A 16,720-nucleotide genomic window follows, 5' to 3' on the forward strand; every position below is an offset into this window, starting at 1 on the left:
GCACTACAGCTCCCGACGTGCAGTGCGGCGCGACCCCCGCGGCGAGGTCGCGGGAGCTCAGACCGCGGCCGGAGCTGCTGGGAGAGGAGCGCGCGTCGGCGATGCTTCGAGGAGGCCGCCAGCGTGTCGGGGCGCTACTGAGGGGGCTGCGCCGCGGGCCCCGGGGCCCCCCCGACAGCGTCCGGCGGGGCGTGGTCTCCTGCATCGACCGTAAGGCCCGCCGGGGGTAGGCTCCGTCCAGCTAGCCAGCCAGGCCGCCCCCGGCCCCGCGTCGGCGCGTGCGGAGCCCGGGGGCGCGCGGGCGGGCGGGGGCCCTCGGCGGCCGGCGCCGGTCCATCCCGGCGGTTTGCGGTGGGGGACCGGCGAGGCGGCCCGGGGCCGAGGTTCCCTTCTCTCCCAGCGCTCGGAGCTGCCTTGGTACCTCTGCTTGCTGATAAGGGCGAGCTTCGCCGCGGGGACTCGTGAGCTTTGCTGTTGCTGCTGCTGCTAAGTCGCTTCAGTCGTGTCCGAGTCTGTGCGACCCCATGGACTGCAGCCTACCAGGTTCCTCCGTCCATGGGATTTTCCAGGCACAAGTACTGGAGTGGGCTGCCATTGCCTTCTCCTGTAACTGCATAGTGATACACCAGTTCAGCTTACTGCTGTGGGGGGAAAACACCATTTAATGAGACATGAAGACAAAGCACGGACCCAACTAAGGGCACACACGCTGTGGACCCCAGCACGGCCGTGACCAGAGCGAGTGGGGGACGGGGGAGGGGAGATGGATGGGTGAACTACAGCCTCGGGGGCGGGGGGGGGGGCGGCGGGAGCTCTGGTTTGACGATGACTAAGCAGACAATGGGGATGAGACAGGAAATCTAAACCAGTGATGAAAGCAGACACACGGGAGAACTCCAGCAGCAAGGAGAGCACACAGAACCGTTCCTTAACAAACACTCGGGAAGAAAACAGGCATGAAACCACAGAGAAATCGTCCAAGAATTCAAAATAGCAACCAATTAGCCAGTGATGCAAACTATGAAAACAGTGTGGCAAGAGACCACAAAATGGACTAGTTACTTCACAGGCCGCTCAAATGATTCACGGTTAATTTAATTATAAGCCGACTAACAAGGCAGCTAACATGAAATGGGTGGTCACAGAAAAAAGAGGTAATACAAGTCCAGTTACAAAGCAGAGTGTTGTACACGTGATTTCATGGGGGTAAATAGCAATGCACTCGCAAAACCCAAACTAAACAGGCAAGAAAGCTGGAACATGTGCTTTAGAGCCGCACGCTCTCACCAAAAGCCCTAGGTCGTCATCCCAGTTTTAGGCTCGGAAAAGTGAGGCAGCCTGACGTCTTCCCTGGGGCCCCGGGGCCCTGTGCTTTTAACCTGGTTCCACACGCAGAGCTGGCCTGAGCGCACGGCCAGGTCCATCAGCAAGCAGACCAGTGTGGATTCTCGGTTTTGTTCCCACCGCATGCCCTGCACCCTGCAGGAGGCAGCCCCAACGGAAGATGTGCTGCACGGCTTTCCCACGCCATGAGAGCTGCCTGTGGTTACTTTCACGAAGCTACCTGCTCCCTGAGAACAGAAACTTCCCTGAAGCTGCTGTGCCCAGCACATTGCTGTTATTAATCATAAACTTAAGTCCTAAAGGTAGTGAGGATGTGCAAAGCCTGCTGCTGGTTGTGATAGGTAAACAAACCTCCGGTGATCCAAGACTCGCTCGTATAAATTACCATATAACATCTATGGTTATAAAACAGCTGTTGAAACTCCTGCAGAAAAGTAACTTGTAGCAAGTGGGAAACTACCAGAGCTTATAGACCTGAGTGGAGTGTCTCCTAGCAAGTAATTTCCATGCGAGTCACTGAGCGGGGTTTCCCTGGTAAAGAGCCTGCCTGCAGCGCAGCAGAACTTCCCTGCGTCTGGAAGGTCCCCTGGAGGGGGAACCAGTGTTCTTGCCTGGAGAATCCCATGGAGACAGAAAAGCCTTTCAGGCTACAGTCTTTGGGGTTGCAAAGAATCAGACACGACTCGACACACACCCACAACGGAGTCAGGGAGACCTAGGCCGACTAGGGGGTAACCGTAACCCTGTGATGCTGTAGAAAAAGAAAAACACTTTTCTTTTGAAATCTTTCTTTTAGAAAATCTAAAGTAAACGGCGCTTGTAAGCAAATAGAGCAGCTTCTGAGTGCCTCAGCTCAATGGCTAGAGTTCAAGGACACTAATGAATAGGGCAGCTTTCTCTCCAGTGTCTTAAAGCACCTTCACAGGGTGCCACCCCACCCTTGCGCTTAGAATTTGGTAAGCAGGATCACCTTTGTTGGCTGGCAGCAAATAGGTTAGATAATACTTCCTGTGGCTATAGGTGTAGCTTCAACAAATGAATGGCTTTATCAGCTTTTTAAAAGAAACTTGAGTGAAATGAAGCTGTCCTTACAGTGTGTCATTCTGCATATTCTAATATCAAGTTAATGGGAGTGATCAACAAACGTTTCTCATTGTTTCTTGGTGCATTTTAATGTGAAAAGTAATTTTTAAGAGGATTCTCATTTTCCTTATATATCATTTTACAGATAAAGAAACCTGCTTAGGGTCTAGTGCAGCCCTCTCATTTTACAGTGGGGGACCTGAGGCTGAGAGAGAAGCCTTCCCTCCTGAAAGCTGTGTAATTAATAGTTGCAGACCCAGAGCTTGAACGCCTGGTTGCTCGCCCATTGCAGTTTGCTGCGGCTTCCCACGTGCTCTCTCAGCGCCAGGATTCTCGGAACTGTTGAGATCTGGCGAGGTGTGGACTTTGGATGCATTCAGAGATACCTGTGTTCAGTTGTTCGGCCTCTTGTTTACCCTTGAACTACTGTACAGTCAAGGCTTTCCTCCTTTAATGTGGGTCTTGTTCTCTTTAGCTTTACTGCTTCTGTGTGTGTGTGTCTTTGTGCGTATGTACTGGCTTCTTGAACTCTGCCAGTGGCTCCAGCAAGCTTCACGCGGCCTGGTTTTTGCTGTGTTTTTTCGCTCATGTTTTCTGGAACCTGGGGCACTTATGCTCAGTAACCATGCTTTCTTGCGTGTTACTTACTTCTTAGCTTGACTCTTTGCTTGTTTGCCCCAAGCAGCGGAGTTGTTGTTCTTGTTGTTCAGTCATGTCTGGCTCTTTGCGACACCACGGACTGCGGCACGCCAGGTCTCCCTGTCCACCACCAACTCCCGGAGCTTGCTCAAACTCACGTCCATCGAGTCAGCGATGCCATCCAACCGTCTCATCCTCTGTCGTCCCCTTCTCCTCCCGCCCTCAACGTTTCCCAGCATCAAGGTCTTTTCTAGTGAGTCGGCTCTTCGCATCAGGTGGCCAACGTTTGGGAGCTCCTTTTGTTGGCATTCCATTCTCTAGAATTGACTGTTACTGATCTTAAATGAACACGTGACCGTGCTGTGCATATGCAGGCATCCTCAGAGCCGCTGTAGGTTTGGGTCACTGCAGTGAAGCAGATACTGCGGTGACGGATTTGCTTGCCCAGTGCTTGTGAAGGCTATAGTCACACTTTGCTGTAGTCTGTGACGCGTGCAGCAGCATCGGGCCTAAGGAAACAACGTTCACACCTTAATTTAAAAACACTGCATTGCTAACAAAAAACAAGGGTAATCATTTGACGATGCAGGGTTGCTGCAGGCCTTTGATTGGGTAAAAAAACAGGTTCTGCCGAGTGAAATGAAGGCCAGAAGGACAATGTGTGCCTTCATGTCTGACGTGTATGGACTCGTTCCCTATTAATTAGCATTGGATGCAGTTTCAGTTCAGTTCAGTCGCTCAGTCGCGTCCGAGTCTTTGCGGCAGCACACCAGGCTTCCCTGTCCATCACCAACCCCCAGAGCTTACTCAAACTCACGTCCATTGAGTCAGTGATACAGTCCAACCATATCATCCTGTCGTCCCCTTCTCCTGCCTTCAGTCTTTCCCAGCATCAGGGTCTTTTCCAATGAGTCAGTTCTTCCCATGAGGTGGCCAAAGTATTGGGGTTTCAGCTTCAACATCAGTCCTTCCAATGAACACCCAGGACTGATCTCCTGTAGGATGGACTGGTTGGATCTCCTTGTAGTTTTGATGTACTTAGACCTTGTATACCTTAAACTACTTGTTTGAATCTGTCAGTACTAATAATGGCATCTGTAAACGTGTTGAGCTGTTGCTCAGACTGAAGTTCTGTAGCCCATACACACTCAAGTGTTCGTTTCCTTTGCACTTATGACATCCTATCCCAGCGCTGCCCCGTGGTAGACCTTCGGTCCAGATTCTTTTGTGAGTGGAAGCTGGCCTAAGTCCTGAGTAGGGAACCCTGAATTGCTCATCCCTAACCATATTTCTGAGAGCACCACCCAGTGCAGTTTCTGCCTTGGACTTCTGAAGGTGAGGCCACCTTTAATCCTCACAATTCCCATCTTACCGACAGTCCGGGTGGGGACACACAGCTCTCCTGGCTCACAGGCAGCTGCTCCCGAGGCCTGGGCTCGCCCAGGCTCTCTGAGAGGATGGCCGCGGGGCAGTCGGGTGCTGAAGGGGGCTGTCCCCTGAGACGCCGCGCCTCCCGTGCTCTGTGCCATCACCCCCAGGACCTTGTTTGACGTGAAAGCACGGAGCCTTAGGAGGCCACACAGAGCCCACACCTTCCACTTTGCCCTTGACATTTTCACAACCACCACTGTGCCTCCTGCAGGAAGAGACACTCCTTGATGCTTCTTAGCACATCTGAGGCAAGGGGTCCTTTTCAAGGGGCGGCACAAAGAAAGCCAAGGAGAGATGAATGGGATCTGCCCTGTGCAGGCTGCTGCCCGTGCTGTGGCGCGGCTCCCAGGAGTCGCGGTCCTGCCCTCTGCACCGTTCCCAACAGGTTGTGGTCTTCTCACGGGAGCTCTGCTTAGGTTCTTTCCTCTTAGCTTCCGGCCTGCCCGAAGCAGAATGTCTGTCACCTTGCAAAATGGGGAAAATGATAAGTGTTTGAGGCACGGGACTGGCTAATGGGCCTGTTGCTGGGTTTGACAGTTCAGTCCTGTCCTGCATTCACCCTGTGCAGTGTTTGGTGGTAAACGAAGTACAGAGAAAAAGAACAGTGTTCACGTCATTTGGAGAATTGGCTGTTTAGAGAAAAGCTGCAAAGTACTGACACTGAACTGGGTGGTCAGTGTGTCAGGCTGATGCAGGGATCTCTCTCCTAAAGACTGTCACCTGTCATGAGATAGTGAGATGATGCAGGGATCTCTCTCCTAAAGACTGTCACCTGTCATGAGATAGTGGAGTGATGCAGGGATCTCTCTCCTAAAGACTGTCACCTGTCATGAGATACTGGAGTAGTATCGTGTCTTTCAAAATGTTTATGGTTCTAGAAAAACTTATCCTGATGAAACTGGACTGATGGTATCGCTCAGTCAGTTCCTTAGCTTTTAAGTAGCTTACAGCTGGAAGTGAAGGAATTACCCAAAGCACTAATAGTAGGGAAAGAAAACACTCTAAAATTTCTGAATGTGTTTGGCAAAAACAGATTTAGAAGGCCCTTAGCCTTGCTTGCAGTGCTGGAAGACTCAGGATCCGTGTTATCAGTGACTATCAAATGCACAGCTTTGCTGCAGGACCTTTATCCTCAGTTTGGAAAGTAAGCCAGAGTACACCTATTTTCCTTTCCTGATTGAGCTTTTAAAATGACTCTGTTGATGCATATAGACAAATAGGCACAGATTCCGATACAGAAAAGGTGGGGCACCCTAAAGAAAAAACGTTTTACCATAATGTGAGGGTCAATGTGTGTTTATTATTCTTTTAATGTGGTTTTACGAGGAGGAAAAGAGAAAGATGAGTAATGGAAGAAATAGTAACGGGGTGAAAAAAGTCGGCTAGTGTGCTTCGGAGTGCCGAAGGGAGGCGCGGGTTCACGGGGGCGCGCAGCGGAGCTCCACGTGGGGTTGCTCTCGAAGTCGTCTGCCCGCCAAGCTGCAAGGGGCTTCTGGCCTGCTGTCCTCTCCCCTGAGCCTCGACCCGGTTCTGAGTAAATGCTGCCTTGCCCACAGCTTCCATGGGACTAAATGAAGAGCAGAAAGAGTTCCAGAAAGTGGCCTTCAACTTCGCTGCCCGGGAGATGGCGCCGCACATGGCAGAGTGGGACCAGAAGGTGTGCGTGTCCAGCTGCACGGTGCCTCCCGCCGTGAGCCCGCCTCCTCCCAAGCACCCAGCTTGCGCGGTGTTTGTTCTGCTCTGAAAACTCACAGCAAATGCGAGTTCCTGTAGGGGCGCGAGTCCTCCCGCAGATGCCACTGCTTTAATTCGTAGATGAAAATTAAGATTTGGGCACTCTTAAAACCCAGGCAGTACTGGAATGATAAAAAGAAACTTGGGTGCCAGAGAGCAGTCCTCGTAGGGTGCGTTTTAACTGGTGCTGCTGTGTGGGAGACAAAAGCGGCGCTGAGTCGTGGGGCTCCGTCCCCTCCTGGGTGCACACGTCTGGGTCCCTCCTCACGCCCCCTGGAGAGAAGCCCGCTTGTGAGTCCCTCTCCGATGACCCTGCCCTTTTCTCCACAGGAGCTCTTCCCTGTGGACACGATGCGGAAGGCAGCGCAGCTGGGCTTCGGGGGGGTGTACGTTCGGACAGATGTCGGAGGGGCAGGCCTCTCGCGGCTGGACACCTCCGTCATCTTTGAAGCCTTGGCCACGGGCTGCACCAGCACCACGGCCTACATGAGCATCCACAAGTGAGTGCCAGCCTGGCAGGCGCAGCGCGTGCTCGCGTGGGTCGGCGGGCACCTTCTGTGTGGACGGGAGAGGGTTTCGCTGTGTAGGTTGCCTGCCCCCGAGGAGCCAGACTGTTAGCAGTTCACACGAGGTCTGCGGCTGCCTCTTGCGCTCGAATCTGTCATCTTGTGTTGCTTAGAGAATGCTGGCCTCCCAAGTGCCAGCTGCCCTGGTTCCAGACAAGAGTTCTGCATTAGGGAAGGGCCTCGCTTCCCTTTTGCTCAACCCAGAGAGGAAGCCTCCAGTAATTTGGGAGAGTACACAGGACAGCTTGATTTCCAGGGAGCTCAGTTAACCTAACCAGAGATAGTGTGGCCAGCGCCCAGGTGACCTTGGCTCTGGGCCCCTCTGGGTGCTCTGCTCCCGGACTGTGTGCCACTCCAGGCCTTTGCTTGAAAGTGAGCCTCCTCAGCTGTGGCTCCTCCCCGCCGCGCTCTTGTGCTCTGCTCTCCTCCGCGTGTGCCCTCCCCCTCAGGCTGCCTTTCCCTTCTGCCTGTCTCTGCCCTGGCCTCCTGGGTGCATTCAGCATGTGTGTTTGGATGATCGACCAGTTTGGGAGCGAGGAGCAGCGGCACCGCCTGTGCCCGCCCCTCTGTGCCATGGAGAAGTTCGCCTCCTACTGCCTCACCGAGCCAGGTGGGTGTGCGCGCGGCCAGTGGGCCTGCGGAGCCTCGGCCGGCCGCCCGCCCCTGGCTTGTGTCTCCATGCCCACCACAAGCTCGCAGGTCACAAGGCTCAGGGTTTCCTGGAGCGAGAGTGTGGAGGGGGAGCGGGGGGAATCTCCCTGAGCACAGAGCGCTTCTCCAGGCCTGGATCGAAGGCGCCTGTCTTTAGGGTTGGTCTCTCAGGAGCTGGGGCCTCGCGGGGGCTCCCTCCCCTCCCCAGCACCCCCGCCTCTCAGCTCCCCTTCCTCCCGCCCTAGGGAGTGGGAGCGATGCTGCTTCCCTCGTGACCTCTGCCGTGCGACAACACGATCATTACATCCTCAATGGCTCCAAGGTACGCGGCTGGCCGCAGCCCCCCCAGGCAGGGTGGCAGCCCTCCCCCTCACCGCCCGCCCGGCCTGGCCTGCGTGTTTGCAGGTGAACCGTGTGTGGGGCGAGGACCTTAGGCCTATTTCCCTGTGCTCGCTGTCGCCATTTCTCTCCAGTCTGAGCCCAGTTAGGCCCGTCCTGGGACCTCGTCCTGCTGCCCCTCACCTCCCACTGCCCCATCACCGAGGCGCCTGCTGTCTTCCCGCTGCGACCCCACAGGCCTTCATCAGTGGCGGCGGCGAAGCTGACGTCTATGTAGTCATGTGCCGCACAGGAGGGCCGGGCCCCAGAGGCATCTCCTGTGTAGTGGTGGAGAAGGGGACCCCCGGCCTCAGCTTTGGCAAAAAGGAGAAAAAGGTGAGTGCGGTTGGACAGGGAGTGTCTGGCGGGAGCCCCGCCCCAGCTCAGCAAGTGGCCCACCCTGGCACCGGCCTTGCAGGCTTTTGCGTCAGTGAGGGTTTAGACAGCCAGGGAGCAGGGGTGGGCCTCGCTGCGTCATGTGGCACGCGTTTGCCAGTGGCTTACATCAACAGAGGGATTTCTCCACTGGCTCCTGCGGCCACTTCTGGCTTGTCTTTCTTACTTCCTATCTTTCCGCGCACTTGTTAGCCAGGAAGAAATTCTGAGACAGGAGACCAGAGGTCTCAGGAGTGAAATGCTTTTGGCCCACTTTTCTTCTTTAGCTCAGCAAAGCTCACTGGAGGTAACCATGGGTCCCTCAGTAACGTAAGAGGAGGGTGTTTCCCTGGGCCTCGAGAAGACGTCTCCAGGATGGACAGATCCCACAGCCAGGCCGTGAGCCACAGACCTGTGGTTACGTCCCTGCCCCTGGTCCTGAGCTGGGGTCTGCTCAGGTGGGCTGGCCTGGTGAGTCCTCAGCTCCAGCAGGCGCCTTTAGAGTCGGGCCCGGGTAGCAGTCTGCGAGGAGATGGCCCTGCATCTGCCTCTCACCACCTCTGCTGGCTCCCCAGGCCCCCAGGCTGCTCTGTGCTGTCCCTGATCCTGACCCTCTGCAGCTGCCAGGGCCTGAGAGGCTCCGCGCCCCTCTCGTGCAGCAAAGCCGGACCCTCTCAGCACCGGGTGTGCAAAGCCTTATGCTCGTGCCTGCCTGCGCTTGTAAGACACGTGCCCTCTTACCTTTGTAAATGCTGAGCTGTGTGCACGTGGCTTGGGAGACGGACTGACACGGAATCTGACACGTTGTATTACAGAACCAGGTTATACTGATTCTGGTGTTTCTGCTCATAAAGCTAGTGTTGGCTGATTCAACATTTTCGTATTTCTGGTATCTGTTGGCAGTATTACAAAATCTAGCTAGCTTGGAAAAAAATTGTAAATAAATTCCTTATACAAAAAGTTTCTTTTTCTCCTTACGCTCTGTCTCCTCTCACTTTCAAGCATACATTATTTTCTTCTTTTGCTTTTTGGTTTTCTTCTTGATGATTAGTTGTGCTTTGCATCTCTCTTGACAAATGGGAAATTCAGAAGGCCAGGCCGGACGCACCAGGCTGGGCTGTAGGGCCGCCCATGAGCAGCGGGCAGGTCAGCCTGAGGGAGGGGAGCGAGCCAGGGAGTGACGCGGGCGGAGGAGAGCTGCATGGCGTAGGGACAGCCAAAGAAAGGTGTTACTTGATGCAATCTGCCAGGTCAGGAGCCAGCTGCCAGCCAGCCCTGAGGAGGGATCTGGGCAGAGGCAGCAGTGGTTGCGAAGAGCCTGATGTGGAAACAAGGTTAGTGTGTTAGAAGAAGCCAGAATTTCTCAGTGTGGCCAGAGGGTCATGAGCAGAGGGCTCCATGTGGGGTGAGGTCAGAGAGCTTGCAGGCCCACCTGCTGACCCCCTCGCTTGATCTGGCTGCTCTAATGGCCTGAGCAGCTGGCTTTCTCCCCAACTTGTCTTTCCTGCAAGCACATGCTTCCATTTGGTGTACTGAGCAGCTTCTGTAGCTGAGAACTTGAAACAGAAAAGGAGTGTGGAATGGCTTTAGCTTGGATTTAGATGTCAAAAGATTTTGTATGGGTAGTGGGGAGGACTCCTCGATGGCAGTGGGAAGGTGGTCTTTGGAATGAAAGACAGACGGACAGGAAGGGACTCCCTCTTCTGGGATGGGACCAGGGAATATCTTTCTGGCTGCAGCTTCTCAGGGACTCTAGGCGGTGAGGAGCCTGTCTCTGCCCTGGGGAGGAGGGAGACGTTTTCACTGGAAGGGGCTGGGAGGTGGCGGCCACGTATCTGTGGTTCTCTTACAACTCAGTGTTAAGGTCGCCCGAGCTGCCCCAGCCAGGGGTGTGTGTCCTGGATGGGAGGTGAGTATCCAGGGAGACCCACGGCCAGGGTGGGAGGGTTCAGACTCGGGGTCTGGAAGACAAGATGCCAGGGCCGGCCCTGCTGACCAGAGGAGCCTTGGGAGGCTCCACGGGGAGGTGAGGGTGGGAGGTGTTCCCAGGGAGGGCCAGAGGCAGCAGAAGTGCGGTGCGGGAAGCCCCGAAGGGGGTGGGATAGGAGAGAGGGCTCAGGAGAGGGGCTGAGCCAGGGTTGGACAGAGGCCTCAGGGGAAAGGCCATGCATGCGCGGGGGCCGCTTCCCCGGCAGGGCGCCCTGAAGGGAGCGGTGCAGGGAGGGCTGCAGGCCCCTGGGCCGGGGGCTCAACTGGCCCTGTGTCCGCAGGCTCTGACAGCGTGGGTCTCCTGGAGCGGAGAGGAAGGAGGCCAGTCTGTCTGTGGGGCCCCTAAATCTGGCTCTCCACGAGGAAGGGGGCTCTGCCGGCCTCCCGGTGAAGCTGCCCCTGGGGACACCGTGGCCCCAGAAGGCACGCGGGCCGCCAGCAGGCTGGTTACAGGGCATGGGCTGCGTCCTAGGGGTGGAAAACTCCCCGGGCTCGAGACTGACACGGCGAGGGGTGTCCTGCTAAACCAGCTCCCTAGGAAAAGCAGAGGCCAGGAAGTCCTGTGCGGCCTTCGACGGCGTCTGTGGTGTGAATACTCCCACTTCCGGTCGCCGGCGTGACGTCGCCGGCGTGACGTCGCACACGCCGGCGTGAGGTCGCCGGCCCGCTGGGGCAAGGTGTGTGACCGGCTCCCGCGCTCGGAGCCCGTCCCGCACCCGGTTGGTGTGGTGAGCCGCTGGTCGGAAGTAGGTGTCCTCGGTGCTCGGCCGTTGTGCTGAAAGGGAAGTCTGTCAGCGCTGACATACGAAGTGTGGCCTTCCTGTTCCCAGCGGAGTTCCCGGGAGCCTGAGTCCGGGGACGCTGGAGCGCCCATCTCGGGCCCGGGTGCACAGCAGACGCCGCGCTGCGTGGTGACTGCCGGGCCGCCGCCACACAGCCGCTGATTTTCGCCAGGTGGGGTGGAACTCCCAGCCGACCCGAGCAGTGATCTTTGAAGACTGTGCCGTCCCGGTGGCCAACAGGATCGGGGACGAGGGCCAGGGCTTCCTCATCGCCATGAAGGGCCTGAATGGCGGGAGGATCAACGTCGGTGAGCACCGCGGGCGCGGGCGGCGGGCGGCGGGCGCGGGCGGCGGGCGCGGGCGGCGGGCGCGGGCGGCGGGCGCGGGCGGCGGGCGGCGGGCGCGGGCGGCGGGCGCGGGCGGCGGGCGCGGGCGGCGGGCGCGGGCGGCGGGCGCGGGCGGCGGGCGCGGGCGGCGGGCGCGGGCGGCGGGCGCGGGCGGCGGGCGCGACGGCCCTCAGCTCACTGGCCGCCTTGGTCCCCTCCCTCCCAGCCTCCTGCTCCCTGGGCGCCGCTCACGCCTCGGTCGTCCTCGCTCGAGACCACCTCAAGGTCCGGAAGCAGTTTGGAGAGCCTCTGGCCAACAGCCAGGTAACTCCCCGCGTCCCTTCCTTTGCTCTGGTCTCCAGAACGTCTTCTGGAGCAGTGGGGCCCTAACGTCCCTACTGGTTCTGCCCTCATTGCAGCCAGAACTTATGCTTTCTTTCTGTCCAGTTTATGATAGTTTTGTTTGTAGTCGCAGGAAGATTCGTGATGTGTGACATGGCAAGAGAAGCATGACATTTTAGGGGCATGTGCTGTTTGTTTATGAGATGCATAGATACATGGAAACGCTAACAACACGTTTTCAAAGATACCTCTGAAAATGCAAAAAGTAGTTATTTCAGGGGAGTGGGATTGGAGTGATTGCTTGTGACCCAGTTTTTCATTCTTTTTTCTTTATTGAGGTAACACTGGTTTACAGCATCGTTAAAGTTTCCTGCATACATTATAATTGGGCTTCTTGTCCACTATAGCGAGTTCACCACCAGAAGTCTGATTCCATCCAGCGCCGTTCAGCTGACCCTCTTTACAAACATTTCATCCTCCCGCCCTCTTCCTCTGGTAACCCCCGTCTGTTCTCTGTAACTGTGAGGTGGTTTTGTGTTTTCATTTACTGTGTGTTGTTTAGATTCTTCGTGTGAGTGAAGTCATATCGTATTTGTCTTTTTTGTCTGACTTCATTTAATGTAACACTCTAGGTCCATCCATGTTGTCACAAATGGCAGAATTCCATTCTTTTTATGGCTAAGTCGTAGTCCATCGAATACATATATTCCATCTTCTTTGTCCTTTTCTCTTGTGGACACTTAGGTTGCTTCCATGTCTTAGCTGTTGCGAATAGTGCTGCAGTGAACTTAAGGACTCATGTATCTTTTTGAATTAGTGTTTTTGTATTTTTTGGGAAAAATACCATAAGTGGAATCGCTGGATCGTGGGATAGCTCTGTTCAGCTCTTAGCTTGTTGGGGTCCCTTCGTAGGTTATGGTCTTTTTTCTGACTGACTTTAAGATTCTTTGTTTTTGACATTGGACAGGTTTAATAGATGTCTGGGAGACAGTCTGTTTGCCTTGAGGTAATCAGGTCGTCTCTTAGCCTTGTGGACATGTATATCCAGTTCCTTCCCCAGACTTGGGACGTTCTCGGCTCTTCCGTGAACGGGCTCTGTGCCCCCGTCCCCCGTCTCCTCCTTCTGGGATGCTTGCCGTCCTTGCGCTGCCCTTCCTGCTGGAGTGGGGTAGCTCTGGTAGGGTTGACTTTGTTTCAGTCCTAGCTCTCCTCTTCTCCCTGAGTCATTCCCAGGGTCCTCTCTTCAGGCGCTCTAACTGTATGGTCTGCTGTATTTCCATAGCTTTCTAATGCATTCTCCATCGAGTTTATTGAGTTCTTCAGCTCCAGGGTTTTGGTTTGATTCTTTCTTGGAATGTCAGTGTTCTTGGCAAAATACTCCATCTGTGCATTACTTTTATTCCTGAGTTATCTCATAGCTCATTGAATTTCTTCATGATGGCTCTTTTGAATTCTCCACCAGTTAGAGCCAGTATCCATGACTGGTTTGGTTTGTGATATCCTGTGTTACTGGTGAGTTACTCCTCTTCAGTGGCTCTTCATTAGAAGTAGCCACTCCCTTCTTAGGTAAAGCTTTTTTCTGTCTGATTCTAACAACCCCGCAGGTTGGAAGCTAGAGGCTTTCCTTCTGGTTTCCAGTAGGCGGCTGTGCAGCCCAGGCTTTGGTTTCTCTTGCTTGCATGGCCTCTCCCTGAGGTTTTTTGTGCCCAGGCTTCTGGCTGTGGCTGGTATCCCCCTGGAGGCGCCCGTCTGGTGGGCGCCTCTGCCTTGTCCCGGGTCACTGGGGGTAGGCGAGTGGGGGCGGAGCTGTGCTCTCGAGTGCCTCGCCTGTCTTGACTTGTTGGGTCCTGGGCGCTGCTGTGGGCTCAGCTGCCGGGCCAGGGGCTGTCTGGGGTCTCAGGTCCTCAGGTCCTGCCCCTCCAGGTCCCAGCCCACCACCATGAGGTGCAGAGGTGTGGGCCACCGGGGCACCCTGGTGTGCTGGGCAGAGGCACCTGTGTGGAGCTGTGGGCGCTTTACTGGCTGTAGGTTGAAGGGGCAGACAGGGGGCGTCTCCTTGAGGAGGCGGTGACTGCAGTGCGGCAGGGGAGTGGACCTGGAGCTTCCCAGGCACATTCTCAGTGGGGCCCGGGGGCCCGTGGCGGCGGCCTATCCTTGGAGGGGCTCCCAGGCCCCGGCAGTGCTGAGCCGTCTGTGAGTGCGCTGCTCCCCCTCTCGCCGCAGTACCTGCAGTTCCAGTTGGCCGAGATGGCGGCCAGGCTGGTGGCCTCGCGGCTGACGGTCCGTGCTGCGGCCGCGGCTCTGCAGGAGGAGCGGGAGGACGCGGTGGCTCTGTGCGCCATGGCCAAGCTCTTCGCCACAGACGAGTGCTTTGCGGTGAGTGCTGGTGCTCCGTCTCTCCTGGGTGCCCGGGACGTGGTGGGCCTTCTGTTCACCCCTGGGATGCTACTTGAGGCACCAGTTACTCAGGATAGGCCCACGTGGGTGCTTGTGGTGAGGAGCGCCTTCCCGGGACTTGAGGTTCCTCTCCCCCATCTCCCTGCAGATCTGCAACCAAGCCCTGCAGATGCACGGTGGCTATGGCTACCTGAAAGACTACGCCGTCCAGCAGTATGTGCGGGACTCCCGCGTCCACCAGATCCTTGAAGGTAAACGCGCCGCAGATGGTTTCCTCCTTGTCGGAGTGTTCAGCTGGCATCTGTCCTTGTGCTGCCTGGGCCCCGCCTGCCTTCCTCCTCCCTCCTGGCCCCTTCGGAGGGGAGGGCACTGGCCTGGGCATCAGGAAGTTCTGCTCTGTCCCCTCTGAGGTCACCCTCCCCCTGCTCTTGGCCTGTGTCCGTTTTGGTTTTGTTTTTTTGACTGCGCTGGGTCTTGGCTGCTGCACAGCTTTTCTCTGGTCACAGGAGCAGGGGCTGTTCTCTGCCATGCACCGGCTTCCCATGGCAGCGGCTTCTCTTATTGCAGAGCACAGGCTTCAGCCATTGCCGCACACGAGCTCAGTGGCCGTGGCTCCCGGGTTCTAGGGCCCAGGCTCAGTGGCCGTGGCTCCCGGGCTCTAGAGCGCAGACTCGGCGGCCGTGGCTCCCGGGTTCTAGGGCCCAGGCTCAGTGGCCGTGGTTCCTGGGTTCTAGAGCGCAGACGCGGCGGCCATGGCTCCCGGGTTCTAGAGCATTTTTTGCATCAGAAAGAATGTAACAGTGAAGCGAGCAACTCATCTCCTCCCCTCAGCAACTGACTCCACCCCCTTCAGGGAAAATGTTTTTGTTCTTTTAAAATCCAGTTTTCTGATTACCAACGATGTTGGTGCATTTATTGTTGAAAAATTACAAAACACAAGAAAAGTTTAAAAAAATCATTCAGGTTTTGACATCTGAATTAATATTTTGTGTTCCCTTTATATTTTAGACCAAAAATACTTTTTTTGGACTTTTTCTGTGCCTGTAGATAATATTTTTAAAGAATAGAATTATACTACATGTATGTTCTGCAGTTTTATTTTGTTTTTTACCTAATAAAAGCATTTTTATCATCCGGAGAGGTTTTTGACAAGTCAATTTTTCCTTCTCCCTGACATCTGTCGAGATGAAAAGTACTGCTGTTTACATTCCTGGTCAGACTGGTCAGAAAGACTGTTCAGAGCCTCCCTAACCCTGAGGCCCAGCCCGCCCTCTCCCTCTCGCAGGCAGCAACGAAGTGATGCGGATGTTGATCTCGAGGAGCCTCCTGCAGGAGTAGCCCGCCCCAGGCTCTGACAGCAGGTCGGAGGGGGATGGCCCCGGTGGAGCCACGGTGACTGTCAGGAAGCACTGAACAGGAGGCGTCCTGCGTGCTGCTTTGGGTCTGTCAGGAATCCTCCGTCCCGTATTGACTCCTGAATATTCAGGAGTTAAGTGGAGCAGCTGGGTGAGGAATGCATGCGTCTCCTCCGCTGGTTTTCCCTTAGGGTGATAAGTGACCATTTACGACCCTCTTCCTTTTTATGAACCATACGGTTAAAAGTGATTATTTACAACCCTCTCTCTTTCATATGGATGACCTCATGTTTCCTTGATAACTTGTAAATTTTGATTTTATCTCTGCTGAAAATAGCTACCTTGTAAGACAGTATAAGTACTCACACAATGTTGAATAAAACACCTTTGCTCCATCAGAACTTTGGTCCCCGTGTCTTTCTCTCTCTCTTTTACTTTCTTATCGTTGACTCTGGGCCACCAGGTTCCAGTCCATTAAAGGACCTCAACAGGTGACGAGTGAGTTGGGCCGCTGGAGGGGCTGACATCTCCACGGCGGCTTCATGGCATCAGCTGAAGGATGGCAGGGCCCCCAGACTGGAGCTCCCGAGAAGACATGCCAACCAATCTTCCTGGCGCTTGGTGGTGGGGAGCTCCTCACCCGGCCCACAGAGTCCTGGTGGTGGCCTGGATCCATCCCCAGGGCCGTGGACGGAGCAGGGCTAGGCGTGGGGAAGGAGCCGGGCAGAGGTGATTCCTGTCGGTTCTGCTCTGTCCCCTGAAGATGAGACCATCCCGCGGCCATCCTCGAGCGGCTCCTCTGAATGCAAGTCGCAATGAGAGGGATGTGCAAAGCCTCCTCTCGAGCCACAAGTGGGGCGCGCCTGCACCTCTGCCGCTCAGGTGGTCTGGGACTGGTTGTTTAGAAGCACATGGTCTGGGAATGGTCCTCAAAGCTCCTACAACCTTTCCTGATAAATGCTTTGAGTATGTTTCTTTTCTGAGTTTTCGTTTCTCTTTCACGCTCTTTTTAAATGTTTTTAATCACTACATTGATAAATCTACCACTGTCTACCTTTTCTGAGTCTGTTGGTTTTTTTCTTTCAAATCCTTCCCAACTTTTTTATAATTTTATTATATGTGATTAAACATTTATTTAGATTTGGGGATTATAAACAAAAATACTCCTTGACCAAGTTGACTTTTTAAAAATAGGTTACTTGGGGCTTCCCTGTTGGTCCAGTGGCTAAGACTGAAGGAGTCTTTTGGGCCTAGAAAAGAAAACAAGTTTCAAAGGCCCACTGAATCATCTAACTTCAAAGAAAACAAAATAGAACTTTAGGTCCCAC

At 55.1% G+C, this 16,720-nt stretch overlaps 2 protein-coding genes across 2 annotated transcripts in view; both read left to right on the top strand.

The window, feature by feature from the left end:
• Window positions 1–15,793, top strand: ACAD8 (acyl-CoA dehydrogenase family member 8). The gene is made up of 11 exons (XM_018059402.1): window positions 1–210; window positions 6,054–6,154; window positions 6,562–6,731; window positions 7,298–7,407; window positions 7,694–7,770; window positions 8,025–8,162; window positions 11,145–11,280; window positions 11,525–11,622; window positions 13,864–14,016; window positions 14,186–14,288; window positions 15,323–15,793. The coding sequence occupies exons 1-11, from the start codon at window positions 102–104 to the stop codon at window positions 15,373–15,375; spliced, it is 1,248 nt and encodes a 415-aa protein (XP_017914891.1). The 5' UTR covers window positions 1–101; the 3' UTR covers window positions 15,376–15,793.
• Window positions 1–16,720, top strand: part of PDE2A (phosphodiesterase 2A) — a 509,398-nt gene that overhangs the window by 99,835 nt on the left and 392,843 nt on the right. The gene's annotated exons all lie outside the window — the stretch shown is intronic.

This window comes from Capra hircus, chromosome 15 (assembly GCF_001704415.2).
Source record: "Capra hircus breed San Clemente chromosome 15, ASM170441v1, whole genome shotgun sequence".
Classification (NCBI taxonomy): domain Eukaryota; kingdom Metazoa; phylum Chordata; class Mammalia; order Artiodactyla; family Bovidae; genus Capra; species Capra hircus.

What these genes read in the sequence shown, in the direction of transcription:
- ACAD8 (XM_018059402.1), top strand. Translation starts at nt 102, where the DNA reads ATGCTTCGAGGAGGCCGCCAGCGTGTCGGGGCGCTACTGAGGGGGCTG. An exon ending in GCCTACATGAGCATCCACAA is followed by an intron (nt 6,732 to 7,297) that starts GTGAGTGCCAGC and finishes GGGTGCATTCAG; the next exon opens with CATGTGTGTTTGGATGATCG. An exon ending in ACATCCTCAATGGCTCCAAG is followed by an intron (nt 7,771 to 8,024) that starts GTACGCGGCTGG and finishes GCGACCCCACAG; the next exon opens with GCCTTCATCAGTGGCGGCGG.